This window comes from Peromyscus maniculatus, chromosome 15 (assembly GCF_049852395.1).
Source record: "Peromyscus maniculatus bairdii isolate BWxNUB_F1_BW_parent chromosome 15, HU_Pman_BW_mat_3.1, whole genome shotgun sequence".
In the NCBI taxonomy this organism is placed as follows: domain Eukaryota; kingdom Metazoa; phylum Chordata; class Mammalia; order Rodentia; family Cricetidae; genus Peromyscus; species Peromyscus maniculatus.
Genome location: NC_134866.1, coordinates 70,296,394 through 70,317,707, shown reverse-complemented (window position 1 = coordinate 70,317,707; position 21,314 = coordinate 70,296,394). Strand labels below are relative to the sequence as shown.

At 43.2% G+C, this 21,314-nt stretch overlaps 1 protein-coding gene across 1 annotated transcript in view; it reads right to left on the bottom strand.

Moving 5' to 3' along the window:
- Window positions 1–20,655, bottom strand: part of Acot12 (acyl-CoA thioesterase 12) — a 41,615-nt gene extending 20,960 nt beyond the window's left edge. The window contains exons 1-5 of the mRNA XM_015998979.3: window positions 20,195–20,655; window positions 12,869–12,938; window positions 9,833–9,893; window positions 7,570–7,671; window positions 4,537–4,672 (exon numbers count right to left, since the gene is read on the bottom strand). Coding sequence (XP_015854465.1) covers window positions 4,537–4,672; window positions 7,570–7,671; window positions 9,833–9,893; window positions 12,869–12,938; window positions 20,195–20,324 — 499 coding nt within the window. The 5' untranslated portion in view covers window positions 20,325–20,655. The remainder of the gene's footprint in view (window positions 1–4,536; window positions 4,673–7,569; window positions 7,672–9,832; window positions 9,894–12,868; window positions 12,939–20,194) is intronic.
- Window positions 20,656–21,314: the final 659 nt, after the last annotated feature.

Here is a 21,314-nt window from a genome sequence, read left to right as displayed (position 1 = left end):
CAGGCTGCTTGTGCATTTCTAGCACCAACTCTGCATGGAGATAAACTTGGGACTGGATTCTGGAAGGGACTGACTCCCCCTGTGCCACCCAAGGCTAATGTCAAGAGAGAAAGGCACCCACCAGGGCTCTCTGAAGGTGGGGCTTTTCTAGGGGACTCATGGAGAGTCCCTGGAGGACAGCAGCTCCCCATGATATCCTGGTTCACCCTTTGACCTATGACAAGTGCCTGACTCTTCCCCCGGTCTGTGGCCTTGGGTACCTGCAGGTTCCAGAGCCAATGCTGGGTTGAGCACAGTCTCTCTGCTTCTTTGGTGTTCTCAAGCCTTTGTCTGTGTCCCTGTTTTCTCTTCCTTTCTGACTGCTGAGACAGATTTGCAAACAATCTGTAGATTTTCCTCAGATTGTCAAGTCTACCACATTATGATAAACAAAACTGTTTTGTTTTCTGGCTGATTTTAAAGACATGTAAAAATCTTAACCTCTTCTAACTTCTATTTATTTTCAACTTTCTAACTATTTTTCTGAAATGGGATCTTGTTATGCTGTGCAGGCTGGCTCAGAACTCCCGAGTTCAAACAATCTTTCTGCATCAGCCCAGAGAGTATCTGGGATTCAGGTGCATGCCACCGTACCCTGCTCTCTGATTGCAAAATTGATTTTATTAGATGAGATTCTAAAAACATGATGAGTTAGTGCTGATTGAGAGATTTTCAGTTCAATATTGCTTGTCCAAATGGTATATTTTTATTCAAAAGAAAGTATTAACTTAGTTTATTAGAAACTAACTATAAGCTATATTATAAAATGATTAACAATCTAAGCCTTTAACTCTTGTACTACCGGAGCATATACATGACTATTCTATCTGAGAATTGTTGTTAAAAAAAAAAAACCCACCCATCAGTAGGTAGTATCCTCTTTTCTGAGGGACAGCTAAAGAAAATGTCATTCACTTCTCTGAAGATACATACACAGCACACACAAGGAACACTGCAGAATCCCTCCCTGGTCAGGTTAAATGCATACAGGCATCAGCCAGGGCATGTTTGCAGAAGTGGATTGAAGATAAGTATCTTTTGTGTGCAAGTGTGTCTTCTTGTAGATAATAGCCTATCAATGGAGAAAAAAAATAGAGTGTCCCCAGGTCCAGAGAACAGTTCAGGATCCCAGACCTGACTAGAGCTGAGTGTATATAGTAAACAGACCTCATTCTGTAAGCCAAGTGATCAAGTTCAACGGTTGTCCCTTGAATGTTTTGAAGGTATTGTTTCATCATTTTGTTGGTCAATTTCACATTTGTTCTGTATTTTTTAGATCGGGATCTTTGACCTGAATTCAGGTCATTTTATTCCAGGTCTTGTTTTCATTCTGCACGTCCAGAAAGGTTCAACCAGGACAATGCTCTGAAGATCTGATTTTATATGACAAGTAGCTCAAAATTTAGTTCTCCTCACCCTTAGTGATCTAGTGGTACAATAACACATTCCAATCATCCTCTTACAAACCTAATCTCATTTTTTTCCACTTTTCTTATGAAAACATAGAGTCTGGAATCAACTTTCCCAGTATTCCAACACTACTCATTTCTCTCATGCAACACCTTAAAAGATGAAGATGACTTAATCAGTCTGATATTAGAGATCCCTTAGTTCAGTGGTTCTCAACCTTCCTAACGCTGCGACCCTTTCATACAGTTCCTCATGCTGTGGTGACCCCCAACCATACGATTATTTTTGTTGCTATTTCATAACTGCAATTTTGATACTGTTATGAATCATAATGTAAATATCTGATATGCAGGATATCTGATATGTGATCCCTGGGAAAGGGTCATTTGACTCTCAAAGGGGTTGCGACCCACAGGTTGAGAACATCTGTCTTAGTTCACTAATGATAACCTGTCTACCTTCTTTTAGAACATGCTTCTGAATCAAAACCAGACTCTCTGAGACCTAAGGGACAGGGAGCAGACAGACCACAGTCCATCGTTCTTTCTTGGAGAAAATTGCCTCTAAGTTCTGTGGTATCATTGGTGACATGGAAGTTAGTAATATTTCCAAAAGTAAGATCAGATTGACAGAATAGAATTAGATGAAAAGTTGCTTCATTGAAAAGAATATAGGATGATTCGTGTTGGACTAGATTAAGTTAAATCAGTGAGAAAAGCTTTAAAAAAATGTAATTCTAAATTGAAGCAACCATGGATCTGCTCTGATCAGCCTCCTAGGAAAATTAAACTGGATGGCAATGTGACTGTTTAACTCCTTTTCCTTAATAACACAGCATCTCCCTCAATCATTCTGGACCCTCTCAGGGGTCCTCCCCTGGGCACACAGAATCTGGGGCCCACTTCTTTGATCACTGTCTACATTATTTTGGAACTATTCATGTACCCAGCACTGGGGCATGGGTTTGTCCAGTGCAACGACCTTGCATTATTCATCTTTTTTGCCTCTTATGGCAAGCTTGTTCCTTGCACATGGTAGGAGTGTAATGCATCTGTACTAGATAGAACTGAGCAGTTGACAGGTCCTTTCTTTCTTGATGCTGAGAGGGAAGGAGTCAGACATCCACAAGACAGTACATGATCCCATCCACAATCACACATTCAATTCTTCCGGTTAGTACCAGACCATCTGACCAGCCCCTCACTCAGCCCAGGGATGCCTTTTTCCTCAGGAGAACTCTTCTCTCGAGTTCTCAAGTTAAAACATTGGAAAATGATCCATGAGACACTGATGTGAGAGCGATGGCTGGGGAGGGTCAAGCATGTTCTTGCAAGATTTGGGATAAATACACACAGATGTTAGAACTTCCTTCTGAAATTACCAAAGAACCTTGTTACTCTTCAGTGACTTATTCCTACATTCCCCTTAAAAACTCAGGTGCTGTAACCTCAGTAAGGACAGAAGCATTTTTTGAAGAAAATGATTATGTGGAAAGGAAGGCCAGTGAAGGCTGGGTAACTGCACAGACTCATTAAGAGCCACATTAACAGCCAGGCAGTGGTGGCACATGCCTTTAATCCCAGCACTCAGGAGGCAGAGCCAGGTGGATCTTTGTGAGTTCGAGGCCAGCCTGGTCTACAGAGCAAGATCGAGGAAAGGCGCAAAGCTACACAAAGAAGCCCTGTCTCAAAAAACCGAAAAGAAAAAAGAGCCACATTAACTACTGGCATTTCCCTGAGTTAAGACTAAAGCAGATGTGAGGAACTTTGTCATCTCATTTCCTTCCTGGAGTTTTGTGGTGAGAAGACAACAAGGTGGACTTGGGCTGATGGCCTTTTTGGTTTTGTTTTTTATTAGTGGTTGCCTGGTTTGCCTTAGGAATATTATCATGGTTCACTGACTTCAGTCTTTAGGAAAAATGCATCTAAACACATCTTAGAATTAAGACCATCTTCTAAAAGAGACTCTTCAAAGCATTGTAAACTTAATGATGAAGTCTCTAATTCCGTAACTGATAGTGGATATTGCCCTTTATGAGGTCGTCACATCATACCAATATTCAGGAACTGTGAAGTACAACATCAACATGCATGCACTTTTTCCTAAAGTCATCTTCTACTTCAGTAATGACCATATCAACCATCCTGATCAGCCTTGAGTCGTGATCAAGATTTTCTGTTCTGGTAAACAATGCCATTGACCTTGAGGGTCCTGAAGACTGAACTAGAACTATCCTCTCAAGGCAGAAATCTTGGACATTTTCTCTCGTACCCAGTGGTTTTCTGTTGGGTTGTCCCATGACCCCGATAATGCCTCTTGGTCAGCACGAGGCCTCCATACTTCTGACATGCTATCTTCTCTTCCCATCTCTGGCCTTTACACATGTCCTTGTCCTCTCCCTCCTTCCCATTCTATCTTGACCTACTCCCGTCCTCTTCTTCCTTTTCCCCTTTTCCATGCTCTCCTTCAGAGTCAGGGGAGTTGGAGCGTCTGTCGGCTTCTCCAGCCCCCTGGGTTGGCTCACTCCATCTCCTCTCTCCTACTGTGTTCTCTCTTGGGGTTTTCAAGATGGAGTCAAATAAAGAGAAAGACCGAAGACTCAGAAGGGGAACTATGACATCAAAGCACTCAGGAAACCACTAGGAAATATTAATGAACTCTTTCCCTTCCTTTCTTATGGTAGGGGTCCTCCAGCAGGCTTCTTCCTGCTTGGAGTTCCCTTCTGTATTGAGAAGATATATGGTTCCTATGAAGCCTTGGTTGAGAAAATGCTTAGTGATCTGGGAAGCTCCGGATCAATGTGCCCTGGTCACCACCCCTTCATCCCCCATGCAGCTAAGGGCTTGCTGGCTAATAACCACCAAGACTTCATCTCTTGTCTCCCACTTCCTCCTCCAGAACAATTCTAGCCTGGAGGCCTAAGTCACTGTGGATACGCTGAATGCCCAGGCCTTTTCTTCCCTACTGCCTGGGTCTGTCAGGAAACAGGTCCAGCCTCATCCAAGCTGCATTGTGAAAGCGTGCGCTCTAAGAAAGCCCCCTTCCTGTGCCACGCCATAGAGAGTTCCTCTCTGTAGACGCACCCACCATCAAACCTGCCGCTTTCCTTCATGATGTTGTTGAAGGTGTTCTCATGCTGTAGGCGAACTTTCCTTCTCTCCGACGCCAGACTGTGCTCTACTTGGTCTTGCTCAGTCTGAAGCGGGACCGGTTTTAAATGGACCTGGAGGAAGAAAGTTTGGCTTTGGATTTGTCTTACACTGCTTCCTTAAATTATAATAAATTATAAATGCCCAATGTGAATTCTGCAAAAGCAGATGACATGCTATATGGCTTTTTAACTCAAGTAAATAGACTATTTATGGGTGCTTCCAGGAAACATTCTGGTGAAAATTTGTCTTCAAATGTTTTCAATTGAAAGATCAAAATAGGTTTTGTTATTTCTCATTTGAAAGCCATCCTTGTTTATTTTTCTCATTTGATAACTTTTCTGTGGGATCATAGAATCTAGGAGGGCTTTTGCCTTGTCTTATTCTATCATGTGCTGTCCTGTTTGGCTGTTGTCTCTTGAAGGCCTGCTGTTTTCTGAAGAGGAAATGGAGGGGGAGTGGATATGGACTATAGGACAGGTGTGGGGAGCTTGGAGCAGCGGAGGGAGGGGAAAGCATGGTCAGGATATATTGTCGGAGACAAAAATCTATTTTCAATAAAAATTAATATATGTGTAAATTCTATAAAATATGAAATCAATGAATAAGGTGTGGAGCTATAATTCCAACTGAATTTGTATTGATAATTTTTCCTTTTTTTTTTTTTTTTTTTTTTTTACAAAATTAAGATATCAAGGGGAGTTAATAAAGTCATTCTAGAGAAAACCATCTTGTACCGAGAGGTATTCCTGATTTGGATGTTTCATCACATGGCCAAAACAGTGTCTACTAGGTAAACTGAAAGAATCAATACGTCAGCATAACGCTTCAGCTGCCCTCCCGAGTCCTGGGATGCAGTGTCCAGGCTCCAGCTCCCCTACAGATGCCCACGTGCTGGTTCTGTGTGTGAAAGGTCTTGGCAGCTCCAAGATACCTCCGGTCTGAACCTGACCCTTTACCCAGATAAGGGTGAAAAATCTAGTGACTTGCAATGTGCTGCTTAAAGTCCAAGGCTCCCTGAGTTGCCTGTCTCATGTGTCAGGAATGTGTAGATTGACGGTGACTCTCTGGGATGTCACATTTTGGTTGCATGATCAGCAGAATATATTAGGTAGCCTGGGAAATTTGTACCTTGCCTCCTCTGAAAAGAAGACCCTTGCATCTGATGTGATGATTCCTAGTCCATGAAGTACATTTTGTGTGCCTGAAAATAAACCTGAGAGCAAGTGCTGCCTAGAAGCTGACGCCCTCTGAAGGTCACGGACCATCCTTCTGCTGCCTTCTTCCTTCCACACAGTGTAGTCTTGTGGGCCCTTCTAACTACTTGCTCCGTGCAACTGTTGAACCAAATCTTGTTAATCATTGCCAGTTTTGTCCTGGAATGAACTCACTTGGGATAGAGAGTCTGGTATTCCTTGTGGTTCAAACCAAACCCCAGCCTTTCACGCCTCTCCACATAATGTGCTATCAAATAAGAAGGTACCAACTAGAAAATTAGCTCATCTGGGAAAGATGCTTTCCCGTTTATGTTGACTGAAGTAGCTAGTTGTCATAACACCATAAGGTAGCTGGCTCCCCAGAGTGGCTCCTGGAAGCCAGTTCTCGTCTCTGTAGAGATGGGACTGAGGTGTGCCCACATGTACCTATTCCACTTGTTCCTAAATCCAGAATGAGAAGTATGAGGCTGGAGGGGGAAAACATGGCCTCTTCTTCCATGTGAAGCAAAGGATGGTGATGGATTCTCCATCCTGTCATTTGCTGTCAAGTGTGGGAACTCTGTACCTACCCCATGACACTCCCATTCTGAAAAGTCTAAAGGTTTTCAAGAGAATCAAGAAGAAACTGAAGGTGACCTCTCTCACTGCTTAGATTTTTCATGAACGCAGGGTCTCTGTGATGCTTTATCAATGACTTACAAGGTCCAGCTTATGTCCCAGGAAGCAGCATTTTCATTGTTTCGATAATGTAATTAGCAGATAGATGCGCACTTCAGTTTGGAAAGCATCCCTTTGGCAATGGGAATTGGCCTGCGGCACATTTATAACATGAGGCCTGTATTACAGAAAGTACTCCAGGTACCAAAATTCTGTGGGGTCATCTGCCAGCCAAGCATGATGGTGATGTCGCCCAGCTGTGCCATTGGCCTAGGTTTGGAGCAGCTGTAAAGCATGGCTCGGTGGTCCCCTTGGCTGGCGGCAGTGGAGCAAGACTTGGTTCAAGCTGTGTTGGCACAGCTGTGTGACTGCTATGGGGAAGATCGAGGGCACCAGGGAAGAGTGAGCAGTAGGCCTCGTCACTGGCAAGTGATTAGGAGAAGCCACCTTCCCCTGTTTCTTTATCGTTCTTGAGTGACATACTCGTATTATAATCTGAGTTATTACCGTTTTCAAGTGTGCCGATTTCCCCTACGTCTGAATGGAAGCAACATGGAGGAAATCCTGGCAATCCTACTCTGAGGTAGAGCTAGGCTCTGGCTGGGTGGGAGCTGGGCAATGTACAAGGACACAATATTCCTTTCAAGGATGTTTTCAGCCCAGATGCCCTAAAGTTTATTTTTAAATTTTACTAACTCAGCAACTTTGATACTTTCCTGAAGGTCTAAAAAATGATTGGACCATGACTTTCAACTAGTTGCCGAATTTTTCCTGCTTAAAAAAGGAGAAAAAGTCCAACTTAATTTTGAACTCCATGACCAAAAAAAGAATTAATCCAGTAAGCAATATTTTTAAGTAGATATGACTTTCAGATAATTTAAAACACTGTTTTCCTCCTTTATAAAGTTGGTACTTTTTTCCCCTTTAAGGTATTCCTCTCAAAAGATATTCCTCTTCAGCTCTATGATGTAACCACAGGATAATACCAATAAATATCAATGAATAAAAAATCTTGAGGAAGAAAAAAATAATTCGGAAGCAGTTATTCCTATGTCCTTGGCTTACAAGGAGGGTATCTGCTCATGTGGGAAATTTACCTTTTCTTTTCCAACTGGTTTAGCCACAAACGTAGAGAAAGCCACACAGAGGAGCTTCTCAGTGCCAGTGAACTTGTCCTGTACTATGACCTTGATACTGATCTGAAGGAAAGAAAACAAACCGTCAATCACCCAGATAAGAGATTCGACTGCAATGTGAAAAACACGGTTACACACTTCTCCACCCTGCCTTCCAGTTTTTAAGTGACATCGGCATTTTAGCTTATCTTTCAGTGACGCTATCTTTTCAGTGATGAGCTCTACACTATGACAAATGAAACTCTTCCGAATGTGGGAATACACACACTTACCTTGAAAAATAGCTGTGATCTAGCTATCTAGAAAACATTATATCAGCTCATTACCCAGAAGAAATACTTAACTAACTTTTAGGTTAATTTCTTCCAGCTACATATATGCTGTATTACATGTATATAATGTAATATTACATACATACATGTGATATTGCATATGTGTTTTATAAATGTATATACAAGGTACACATCAATGTTTACATACATTATAAATTTATCATGTTACATTTGAAGCTTTACACTCTAATTCTTAAAAGTTTGCTTTGCTCCAATAAACATTTCAAAATCATATTTGAGTGAATTCTCTCTCAGGGGCAAGACAGCCTACCAGCAAGAGAAACTATCACTGTTTTTAACCTTTAGTTGTTACGTTTTATACCCCACAATAACAGGGTCGGAATTGCTGTTAGCTGTGACTTAGTTTCCTCAGCTCGTTTTTTTTCTGGAGTAGTCAGCAAGTGACTAAGGCATTTTGTAAGGACTCTGCCGTGGGTGGCTCTCCCTCCCTGTGAGGAGTCCTGAAGCTAGCTCTGCAGACTTGCATGCCACAGAAAAAGGCCTCTAGAGTTGGACTAATAAACACTCTCCGCATATCTCACCCAGATAAGTAATACTATCTTCTGAGAATAATGGACAACCTGGGACATCTCAGTTCAGCACTGAGTAATGAATGATAAAGTACACATATTTCTACATCCTCGCCAGGAACACCATGTACAAAAATAATCAATAACCCATGACTCACTTTAAGTCACTTAATTTAAAACAGAAACTTATATTTGCACGGTAAATCTCAAGTTAACTGGATGGTAACCAATCAGACACAAATCAATCATTCTTCACCTCTATAAACAACCCTCAGCCACATGGATTTTCATGTTAGAGAAATACACAAGGAAGAATAAAATAAAACATCAAACAAGAAAAGCCTAGCTACAACTCCGGAGTGTTAAAGTTCAGACACTGTCAGCTACCAGGACAGTTGACTGAGGTATGTGTGATGAACAAGTGTCTCGGAGACACGGCATGGGGAATTCACTATGTTAGGGCAGAGTAGGGGAAAGGGAATTCCACTCTATGAAAAGAAGTAGAAAACCAGATAAGGTATAGGAAGTGACCATTTCTACAGATAGGAAACAGGTAACAAGTGTTGTGATGTCCCAGGACAGGAAAACAAATGAAGGGAACGTATCATTTCTTCTCATCCTGAAGGTAATTCACAGATGACAGTTGGGGAAGGGGAGCTCACCTCTGTTGTGTGGAAGAAGCAGAGAGCAAACAGACAAGGGATCTGGAATTTGTTGGGCAGGGTACCAGAAAAGAGATATCTACATAAAGAGAGAATTCTGGAAATGTGCATGTGGTCTTTGGCTTGATACCAATCTGAGCATGCCCAGCATGAATAAGTTCAGAGGAAACCACCTCACACCAGGGAGCTGTGAAGTGAATATCTCCAGATCTCCCACACTGCTAGGAACCTTCTGAGTTCTCTCTAGGCAGGCCTCACCAAGCCTGAGACACGCAGAGAGCCCACAGGAGGTTTCGCCCTGCAAGAGGCACCAATTGCCTCTTGTAGTTTTATTGGCTAGTTTGCCCTGCAGGGGGCCGGGGGAGATGGAGACACACAGCTTGGGTAATAGTAATGTAAGAAGAAGTAAGAAATAGAATCTATAGTTCGCAAAACGCAAAGGAAGCCCCTCCCCCCTTGCCCATTCACTTGGCGTGTGACCTTCTGTAGAACACGGTGTCACACTGAATGTGAGTGGCAGGATTAAGTGGGGGGCATCAGCTCCTCAGCCTTCACCCGCATGTCTGACTACAGACTTAAGGCTTTCTGAGATTCAGGATCCTATCAGCTGTAAGCATGTTCTAAGCACCCTCCTTGGTGCTCTGAAAGCAGTGAAGACACGTCCTCCAACAGGCAGCCCCGAGGAAAGGGGGCCACTCACCTCCATGCTCGTGCTGAACGCCCGAGTCACTTTCGCTCGGATGGTAATAATTTGTCCAATTCTGTTTCCAAAAAGAAAGAACGGTCTCGTCAATCCTAGCACATTTCATTTTCAACTTAGTAGACACATGTGGCATAAAGCAATTCCACCTGCACCTGCTGATAATACTCATCTATGGAAAACTCTGGTTAAAGCTAATAGCAAAGACAGGCCTTCAGGATAGATGTTAACCATTTAAATCACGCTTGTAATGTTAGCAGACTCCCTCTATCAATCAGAAAAGAGCTTTTGCAAGGACAGTGTACAAGGTGACCCTTTCCACAACAGATACTTTTTTGTATAGCCGCTGATGCCCACAGGAAATTCAGACAAGCACACAGGTAGCCCAGTACCACTGATGCTTGCTTTGAAACATGAGCTATAAACAAACAGACCAGCAAACGTAAAGAAACAGGCCAGGCCATCAGTGAGCTTGCTAGGTAGACGTGGGCCCTCCGAGCTGCTCCTGAGCCCCCCCCCCCCCCCCCCCCCCCCCCGCCTCCCCACTGCTATTAGAACTCTGAAAACGTTGAGGTCAAGACTTTGGGTCACTGGTCCCTTCATCTTAGTGGACATTAAGAGCTGCCCAACAAGGGCGCCTTTTGTTCCCCCATCCCACCTGACTCTATTTGACCACTTCCTCACGGCTCCCTCTCTACCCCACCCCATCACCTTGGCCCTACCCCACCCCATCACCTCCTCTCCCTCTGGGCTGTGCTGTTAACCCTTTCCTCTCTCAACTCTCCACCTCTCACTTTCGTCCGACATTTTATAAAAATATCGAAGGTTTCTCCTTCTAAAATCTTGCTTTCCTTCCTAGTTTCTTTGCTTAGCCAACCTTCCTGGAAGAGCCACCGGTCTTTCTAATTCACACTGCTCACTGAGCTTTGACTAGTGGTGCTGCTAGAACTAAGGTGTAGTCAACAAGTCAGGGCTGCTGAGCTCGATAAAACAAGGTTTACTTGGGGGCACAGGTATACAAACACACCAAGTCCACGGGCATACAAAGGAATGGCTGAAACTTCCCAACAGAAGCCTTTGTCATTCAGCGAAGGTGCTGCTCCTCGGTGCGGCCACATCAGTGACAAAATGAATGCTGTGCACAGACCAAGGCAGCATGCCAAGTTGCTTTGAGTCATAGGGAACAGCATGCCACTCGCCCAGCAATAATCCTGTGAGGTTAACACGATGATTCTCGTTTTACTCTCAACAGAAATTGGGCTTAAATGGTGATATAGCCAGCAGCTAGCTGGGCCAGAGTTCAAACCCTGGTCTTATCTGAGTTCAAAGTCAAAGCCGTGGAAACATGGACGTTTTTGGGCTCCTAGAAAGGCTAGCAATTAGCTCTGCTTTAATCACAGTGGAGAGGCTCATGCAGATATAGTAAGGATAGTCTATGGGGTAAGTCAGTCGGTTTTCCTGGAAGAATGGCCGTATCTACTAATTGACTTTGTGCACATACTGAGGCCCTATATACTGGGTCTCTCATAACTGTAACAATCCAGGCCGGAAAACAAGAAGTAAAGGAAGGAATTTACATTATGTACATAGATATATGTCTTTAAACAAGTAAGTCTTGTGTTGGAAGTCTGAACAAATCAGTATTTTAGTAATGCTTTTCTTAATGTTTAGATTCATCTAACTAATCTAAAAAGTAATAAAAGTCATACAAAACCCTTCAGAGAGAGGACTTAGGCAATGTTGACTAAAATGGCCTGTGCATTTGCATTTTGACCAAGCAGTTCTGTTTTCAGGGATCCAGGCCCAAAATACACTAGCAAAAATATGAATACACACCACATAAGTCCATATATTTAAGTATCTGTGATAGCAAAAGCAATTCAGTGTTTAGTAACGATGACCAATTGAATTAGGGAGCTCTCCAGTGAATATGAAAGTAAACATGATAACAGCTGTGTGCATTGCACCGGATGGTTTTATGGGTGGACTCTCACATGGAACAGGTGGGCAAAGTGACACCACATATTGGAATTTATTTTTTAAGGAATATGGACAAACTCTCACTTATATTTTAATGTAAAGGGGTAATTCTCGGGTAAAAAGGTAGATACTTAAGAGAGAGGAGGAAGCCTCAGAAGCAGTGCGATAGAAACTAAGTTTCCCAGAGTGAAATGCTTTCCCCACATTTGAGCTTCCTGCTTGTAAACGTTTTGAACGGCAAATCAGATACAACAAAATTAAAATGCCATCTTCAAACACAGAAAGCAGCTGGACTGGACTCAGTCCACATGGTAGTTCAACCCATCTGGAAGAGAGTTCTTTTAGTAACTTCAAATGCAGTGGTTGTGGCTATGTGATGTTTTTAAGAGGGACCTTGGTATTTATGAGTATTTACTGAATTATTTACAAATCATGACTGGTATTGCTTCAGAATAATTCCCAGATGGGAAAGACCACATAGGAATAAGAACAGATGTGAGCTGATCCTTCTTACAGGTTAGCGACGAGTTCATGTGATACACCACACTATTCTTTCTAGTTTTACTGTCTGGCTTGAAGTTCTCTCCAAAAGGGCCGCTAAAGCATCAACATTCTCACATATAAAATGTTCCTTAAAACTTACTTTGTGTACACACAGGAGCTAGTGTTTGTACCGCACCAACACAGAGACCCTTATTGTCATTATCATCTGTCATGCAGGAAAAACAGCCATTAAAGACGAGATGATAGAAAGCGTGCCATGCACGGCACTACCATGCCTCTAATGCTGACAGTGACTTAACAAAACTGAGACTGAACTTGTACTGAGAAGAGTGAGGACAAGTAGACACCAGGATGGGTTTTTTGTTTGTTTGTTTGTTTGTTGTTTTTGTTTTTGTTTTGTTTTGTTTGTTTTAGCTGATTTAGAGAAGGTCCAGTGCTTCTCGTTTTTTTTAAGAAACACGACCATTGGCTCCAAGTGAACAAGGTGCAATAAACATGTATTGTAAAGGAACCGGTAAGTCCCCAGGAAGTGGAAAGAGCAACACTCCTTACCTAGCTGTGTCCTCAAACAGAATGTCATCCATGGAGGCTGTGACGCACGAGATCCCGGCATGTTTTTCAGCTTCAAAAAACAGGTGAAAGCATGCCATGTTAGTGGCTGTGATTAAATGTTTTAGCAAAGGGAAAAAGGAACACATTGAAGTATATTTGTTTTAGGAACACATCCCCTCACTCGTTACAGCACCCTGGTCCTCACATACTCAAGACGATGTGTATTTACAAGCAGGCCTTTGCTCTGTATCGTATGATGATTACTGTACTTTCTCCTGAATTTTAACTTAGAAATCTCTTATTTGAACTTTAAAACCAATACTCTGGAAACCTGGCAACTGTAAGTAACAATTTTATAAGTTTTTGATAACTCTAAATATTGTTATATTACTATCACGTATTATGGTTCTTTTGTCTTATAAGTAAACATTAAAGCTACAGCCACTGTCTCATATATTTAAATATGGATATAATTAAATCATGAATGACTGTGGGTATGGAGGAGTTTGGGAGCCCCTGAGATCACCTCTCACATCAGAGGGGAATGTCCCTGGGAATCAGAGGACACACAGGAGGCAGGCAGGCTGTGCTCATCATTTATTATCACCAAACTGACACCAATTCTTCATGCATTACGGTGTTGTAGGAGAGTGTGGCTAAGGCGTGGGGCGATGGTGAAGAGGAGCGCACCATGTTCCGTGGCCCATGTCTGCACTTAATTTGTCCAGAACTGTTTTGATGATTGCTTTTGCTTAACATAAAAATACCAGAATTTATGCTATTGGAAAAGATTTTGATGTATGTTTCTCCCAGCTTTGTTTTTGAGAGGCATTCTGTCAAAATCCAAACAGATTTTCATCGACCTTTTTTTTGAGGCAGCTAACATATATGTTGACCAGGAATTCACTTTGCAGTGACCCAAGCTGACCTCCAGACTCTGATCCCCACCACCCCCAAATTCTTATGTAATAGATGACAATGTAAGTATTAATTGATCATCTCAGGTAAAGAGAGGTGAGAAATTAATCATTTTTGGAACTCTACGTGATAGCAATGGGCAGGGAGGAGGCTTGTTAGTTACAAAACAATCCAGCAGAAAGATGGGGAGATGGAGGTGTCCAACTCAGGCCTGCGCAGGGTGGGCTCAGCTGAAGCCAGTGTGGCATGTGAGGCATGCTTGGCTGATTTCCAGGTGTTGAGCAGGATCAGTGTCTTTTTTTTTTTTTTCTTAACCTATCTGCTCAGGGGCCATCACAGATCCATTCTGAGTCCATCTCCTTAGAGCTGACGTTTTCCAGAGAAGTACTAAATGTTCTCAACAACAAGCTACAAAACATTGACCAAAGCATGCCTAGTAGACACTCAGTCCACGAAGAGACAGGCTGTTAACTTAAAGTGTTCTTATTAATAAAGTATGGTTATGCACACCAATGTGATTTGCCAACTTTAAGTGATTGAAGTAATTTAAACGTAGTAACCAGTAAGAGCTGTACTGCATTTTCTGAGTGAGTGCTATGCTTATAAAGCACAGGGCTAGACTGTATGAGGGACCAGGGAGACTCAGCAGCAGTCTTACTTACTAAGTATTTCTCATTGGCCATGCACTAAGCATGGAGGCTAGTCCTGTCATTGGCTCCATCTTTAAATGAAGACATCCAATCCTAGAAAGATTCAAATGATTGTTCTAGTTTTTTTTTTTTTTTGATTACAAGAAATAAGAATTGTAGAAGAGAATTGGGTAGATGAAGCTGAGGAAACTCAGTGTGCCTCACTGAATGTGGACCCCAACAGCTAATACTTTCTGCTACAAACCTGCAGGAACCAATAAAAAAGAAAAGATAAAAATAGGAGAGGTCGACATAAGGTCCCTCACTCTTGCACGTGATTGTACATGGTCTTGTCTTCATTTCACAAGTGTGCCGGGTAGATGATATGAATTCAAAAGGTCCTTACATGTTGATTGCCCTTCACACTTTCATACGGTAGAAAAACTTAGAGCTATTATTGATTGCCTAGGGAAATTTGGAAGCAGACTAGCTGAGCAATTATAGAATCCGCAAAGGTGTCCAGAGAGAGGGTTTTTGAAGGATGAGCTGGAGTGGAATAGATTGGAGAGAAGAGTGGAAAGGAAGGTTGCCGAGCAGACAGAACGGTGATTCCAGTGAGTGTGAGGAAGGCTTCTGTGGTGAGAGCGGAGACAGCGAGGAGGAGGGCTGGATGGAGCTGGAAGGCCTGGAGGCTCTTGCTTGTCATCATTTTAGAACTGTTATTATTAGATATCGTTCACTGTCATTTTATCTCTGCTCTGACCATTTGGTTGTAAACTCTAATGTACTTGGTCCAACCAGGTCTCTGCTGTTACCAATGAGGTTGGTGGTAATTTTAACCACTGCTCTCCTACACTGAGCACTGCCTTTCTGGCTGCTTTTGAGACCCTCTTAAACATATCTGATTATGATATGCTTACATACGATAATTTTTAAATTAATCTTGTTTGGTGTTCTATGGATTCTTGACTTTAACTGTATGCTTTTCAGCATGTTTTGGGAACTTAAAGCTATTATTTTCTGAATAGAGGTGAGTTCCTCTTACTTTCTCCTTTGGGGGACTTTATATTTTGTTTTTTGTTTTTCATGACTGTGTGAGACTTTGTGTATGTGTGTGTAATGCTGGGGATTTAATTCTGACTTTATGCATGCTAGGCAAGCATGCTATAGCATTGGACCATAACCTCATTTTTTTTTTTTTGCAAAATTAGATAATTTATATTGATATATTTTTTACACTTGCTAACTTTTTTCTCAGCCATCTTCATTCTGTAGTTAAGGCTATCTAGCATATTTTAAATTTAGATGTTATTGTTTTAAACCATTGAGTTTCCATGTTGCCCTCATAAAACACTCTCTATTTCTCTTTTTGAGGTTTATTGCCTTTTTGCTCTTTACAATATTATTATCAATTTCCTTGAGTATAACTCCAATAGCTACATTAAGTCCTTGAATTTTAATTCTAGCATCCATGTCATCTATAGGTTGGTATTTATTGATCATCTTTGAAGAGTGAGTCATGTTTGCCTGCTTATTTGTGTGTAAGTGCTTTTTATTATCTCTGAGCCTTTGTTGATTTGTTGTTGAGACAGTGGGTTCCGATGAGCTCTTTGAAAAGGACTAGTTTTGCTTTTGGTGTTTTCTTGAAAAAGCAAGCAGTTCTGTTTACTAAGTCCAAACTATGAACCCTGTCTCTTTAGAGGTAGAGACGGCTCCTTCACTTTCTTTGGTCTTTACAAGAGGTTTGGAGTTTGTCCTATACACACAGAATTCAAAGTGTGCCAGATACCTGGTCAAGGGTTACAATCAGGGTGCTTTGCCTTCCTGACTTTCTCTTTTCTGAAAACATCTCTCTTCACATTCCAGTGGATGTGCTTTCCTCCAATAATGTCCTTTGGATGTCCAAACTGACAAACCTGTAGATTTCTAATTGAAAATTTAACTGGGAGAGAATTGGTGGAGTGATCTCTCATCTGTAATATTATTAAACATCCCACCCCCACCACACACACACACACACACACACACACACACACACACACACACACACCTCATAAAACTAAATAAAAAAGATTTAAGACAAAAGAAAAGTTAGACCATTTCCATTCTCTTCGAGTGTAACTTTCAAGTGTTCCAAACACTTCTGTTCACTTCTCAACTGCCTTAATCTACCTTAATTTGCTGTTTGTCCAAAGCTAATAGTTGTTATCTATAGGGGAAGGCTTTTTGGTAGGAAGTACTTGTCCAGGCTTTAGCGTTTTAGTAAAGAGATGAAGGATAAAGATGAAAAAAAAAAATCTGACATGATGAGATCAGCTATTTCCGGATGTCCTTTAGATGCATTATTAAGATGAAACCAGGATAAAGGAAACAGTTTCAGAGCCCCCTGAAGCCCACAACGCAGGGTGGTGGGGCTGGGTCTAGGCAGTGGTGTGGAGGCTCAGCATGGGGCTGGGATTAAAAGATTCCTCCAGAAGGAAGCGTCAGTACACCCAAAAAGGAAAGGGTTATTATCTATTGAATGTGTGGAGAAGGAAGCAATGTGGATAGCATGTCAGGGCTCAGTCCCAGATTTCTAACCACATGGTTGGATGAGTGTGGTGACACTCTTTAGAAGTGAACATTCAGATGACATGGAAAGGAATTGTGGTCTTGAGAGAGTTCAAAAACAGAAACAGACATGGGGTGGGTGGAGGATGACTCAGAGATGGTTTCAGGCTTCAGGTTTGAAGGGCTGAAAGAGGAGGGCCCACCCACAGCTATGGGGCCGAATGCTAATGTGATTGGAGCTGTTCGATTTTTCTTTAAATATTGAGAAGTTGTGTTGGAATCCAGCAGTGCTTGAGGGTTACAGCCGCGTCTTGGGACATGACTATGGTCATTATTTACCTTAGGAAACATAACTATACAGAGCACTAGTCAAGGGAACTCTGGTTGAAACAATGTTAAAAAATTGGCTTTTGTGTTATTTTTCAGATTCATTCACATCTTACTTGAGTAATGTCCCCTCTTATGTGGTGTCTCTTATTTCCATAGAAATGGCCATTATCTGTATTTCACAAGCCAACTTTATCTAAGGATTCTTTAGCATTTGTAATATTAACATTACCAGTTATGAAGGCACCGATAGCAATATAATTACTAAAGCATAGTGTAAATTGATCATCTACAGTCTTCCTATGGTCCAAGTCTCCAAAAAGGTCAAACTAGACCCTTTTCTGCCAATTGCATTTAGTTGCCTTGGAAATAGGCATCATTATTATCAGCAATGCCAATCCTGTCTATACTTGTTTCTTTTGTTTACATGTGGGTAAACTTCATTATTTCTGATTCCTTGTTACGTTGTAATCCAATTCAAATCTTGTTAGAAACTGTTAAGACAGAAGCCAAACAAATCAGCAAATAAAACAAATGAATTGTCATTGAAAATACAGCTGAGTTTTACAGGTGGTTAACACACAGGGATTAGTACTGTGTTACTCTATCACAAAAAGTGGGTTTATAATATTCTGAGCTTTACTTCTGCCACACACAGCTTAAGGGATGTGTCTAGAACACAAGGCATGTAAAGCCTCTCCCACCCCAGGTCTACTTTGTCATCTGAACATACATTTCCCCAAAGCTGGGACTAGGCTGTGGTAATGGAGATCCAGCACAGGGGCTTGACTTAAGAGACTTAGGGACTCTGGGGAAAGGGGAAAAGGATGTTGAAGCTGAGGGACAAGGCATGGAAATGGCCAAGAAAAGAGCAGGTGTGACGTTCCTTAGAGAGAAAAGCTTTGTACATACAAGAAAAATGCCAGAAGGCTGCCATTGCTGGTATCAGACAGTCTGGAGGGGAGAGGGTTACCATACTACATTGTATGGGGAACAAAATGTTACACTTATTCTTAATGTCAAGGCCCTCTGTCAGAACATCCCATAGCCAATCAGTCTGATGTTCTGAGCTAGGTTCAGAATCAATTCATATCTGTCTGTCTGGCCCCTCAGAGAATGAGTTTTCAGCTGCAAAAAGCATCTGTGAAGAATGAAGAAAGTTTGGGTTTTACTTCAAGGATGATGGGAAAATCTGAGCGGTCCTAAGCTGGGGGAGGTGAGTGGGAGTCGGTGATATGATTCATGTACTTAACGTTCACTGTGTATAGATAACAGATCCCAGGGAAGCAAGATACCACTAGGACACCAAAGGCATTTCCTCAGGAGGGAGGCACAGTAAGGCTGACTTGTATCCAAGACTGTATCTGTCACTGGTCTGAAGATGAGAGAAGTCAGCATGTGTATAGTTTCGAAAGTACTGCCCAACAGCCACCTTTGAAGGCTCTCACTTAGAAGACTCTCAGTTAGAAAACCCATTTCTATTATAACCCAGTGTTTTCAAAAGCAGAGTTTCCACCCCTCAGTGTAAGGAAATCAAAGTCATAGCCTAAGTGTAGCAATGGTGAGAGACTGCTTTTCCTGGGGTGATCATCACATGAGACTACGGACTGGGTGGACTGGACAATAGACATTTAGTTCTTCACACTTCTGAAGGCTATAGGGTCCACACCTGTCACTTTAGAAAGGCAAGAGCTCTCTTCCTGATTTGCAGATGGCTCTTGCTGTAGCCTCAGTTGTTCTAAGCTCCAAGACATTGTCCTGCGGGATCAGGATGTGCCCTTATCATCTCGCCAACCTTGATTACTCACTTTCAATTGTCACTTCCAAAACACAAACTTTGGGGGTGGCATGGAGAGAGACACCATTAGGTCCACAGTAGATGTTTTTATCACCACCCTCACTGGGGATGGAACTCAAGGGCTTCATGCAAGCCGGACAAGCCCTTCACAACTGGACTACACCCCCAGACCTTCTCCTTGATGTGTTCACTCTCATCCTCTCTCAAGAATATGGTCAGCCGGGCAGTGGTGGTGCACGCCTTTAATCCCAGCACTCGGGAGGCAGAGGCAGGTGGATCTCTGTGAGTTCGAGGCCAGCCTGGGCTACGAAGTGAGTTCCAGGAAAGGCGCAAAGCTACACAGAGAAACCCTGTCTCAAAAAACAAACAAACAAACAAAAAAAAAAAAAGAATATGGTCAAGTGTTCCCTGACCGCCTACCAGTTGATGGCAGTAAACAGAACAGAGAAGGGAATCTGGTAAAGGAGCCGTTTTGTACTAAGGAAACATTTAGCTCACTCGAGAAAGCATGAACTGTGACCAGTTCTGTAAGAACACTTCCGTTGTTGCAGTAAATAATCTAGTTGTTTGTCAAGAAAATGTGTTAACGTATGCAAGTACGCATGTGCGTGCTGTGTGTGCATATATATACACACACACAGGCACGCATGCACGCGGGTGAAAAGTTCGTGCTTGCAGTGTGAGCACTTTTTCTAGCCTCAGTTTTGCTTGGCCAATGAACTCAATCTGTCGATTTTTAAAATATAGTCAAGTAGAGATACAAGCAATCTATATAACAGTCTTCTAGGGGGGTCTTCACTAGTTTGTGTGTCAGAAGGGAGTCCTGTGAAGTAAACATCCGAGGACCACTGGTCTAGGTCGCTGTCAGTAGCTGTCTCAGACATCACTTCTGTCTCTACAGCTCTCCTGCTCTCAGCTCTTGGGAACATTGCCCTTCCCCTTGGCTTCCTTCTCCCAAGCTATCTCAGGCTTCCACGCCAGCCTAGCGCATCGCCAGATCCAGACTCCTGTCTTCCAGGATCCCCAGACGCCATCACCGTCTCTGGCCGCCCTGGCCGCCACCCGCCCTGCCCGACGGTGCCCTCGCCTGGGCCGCGCGCTTACCCGCCAGGCAGGCGGTGGTGTCCATCCACTTGAGCAGCTGCCCGGCGCTCAGCTCCCCGCGGGAGTCGGCGTGCGCCGGCTGGATGGCCTGGCTCATGAGCACCTCGCCGGGCGCCACCATCGCTTCCATCGTCCCGGCAGCGGCGGAGAGAGCCGAGCGCTGGGGGCCAGCGCCAGGCCATCCCGCTCCCCCGGGGCCCGCCCCCGCTCCAAAGGGCGCCGCCCGCTGCAGCCGCCAGGTGCTCAGGAGGTGAGAGGTCAGGGTCCCACGAGTCACCCGGGGACTGCAGCGAGGAGGGCCAGGGAGGACGCTGGCCTCTTCCCGGGGCAGATCCGGGAGCACTGCCTCAGCTCTGAAACCAGGGCGACTGGTGTTCTCTAGAATGCAGGACAGCGGTCACCGGCTGAAGTCCTAGGCAGAGGAGGGCGCATGACAAGGGATTGCATGCTCTCCAGAGAGGGCCGAGCCTTTGCTGGGCTCCTGGGCTTTATTGCTTAGTCGGTTTGGTAGTTGGCCCTTTGTTTTTTTTTTTTTTTTCCTGCTAGGAATTGCAACACTTCAAGCCTTTGTTCAAACTCTACCTTCTAATTCTTAGGACATTGTAGTGGCTCCAAAAATCATTTTGTTAGGAAATTGATTCCACTGCCAAACAAACGAAAAACACGAAGTCATGGGAAGCTGGTGTGTGTGGGTATATCAGAGCACCCAACTAGAGAAGGCAACACCCTTGAGTTTTATCTAGAAAATACAAGATCAGAAACTGTCACATTGTTACCAATGGTCCCCACAAGTCCCTAAAGATGCCTTCTTCAGTATCTTCATTGGAGACGAATCTAGGACACTGTGTATGAACTTGAGGCCCGCACTCAGAGGCAACAACCTACGGTATGCTTCGTAGAGCTTCGGCCACGGGCTTTACAAGGCAGTTCCTATCAGGGAAACCGCATCAAAACCCTCCTGTGGCCCCTGGACCCATGGATGGCTGCCCTGGGGAGCACACTTGTGGATGAAGTGGTGGAGGCCTGGAGAGGTGAGCTAAGACATCAGGACCAATTGGCTGGAAGCCAGACCTCCTGTCCTTCTTGGGACCTCACTGAATCCAGGGAATGGTGCTTCGCT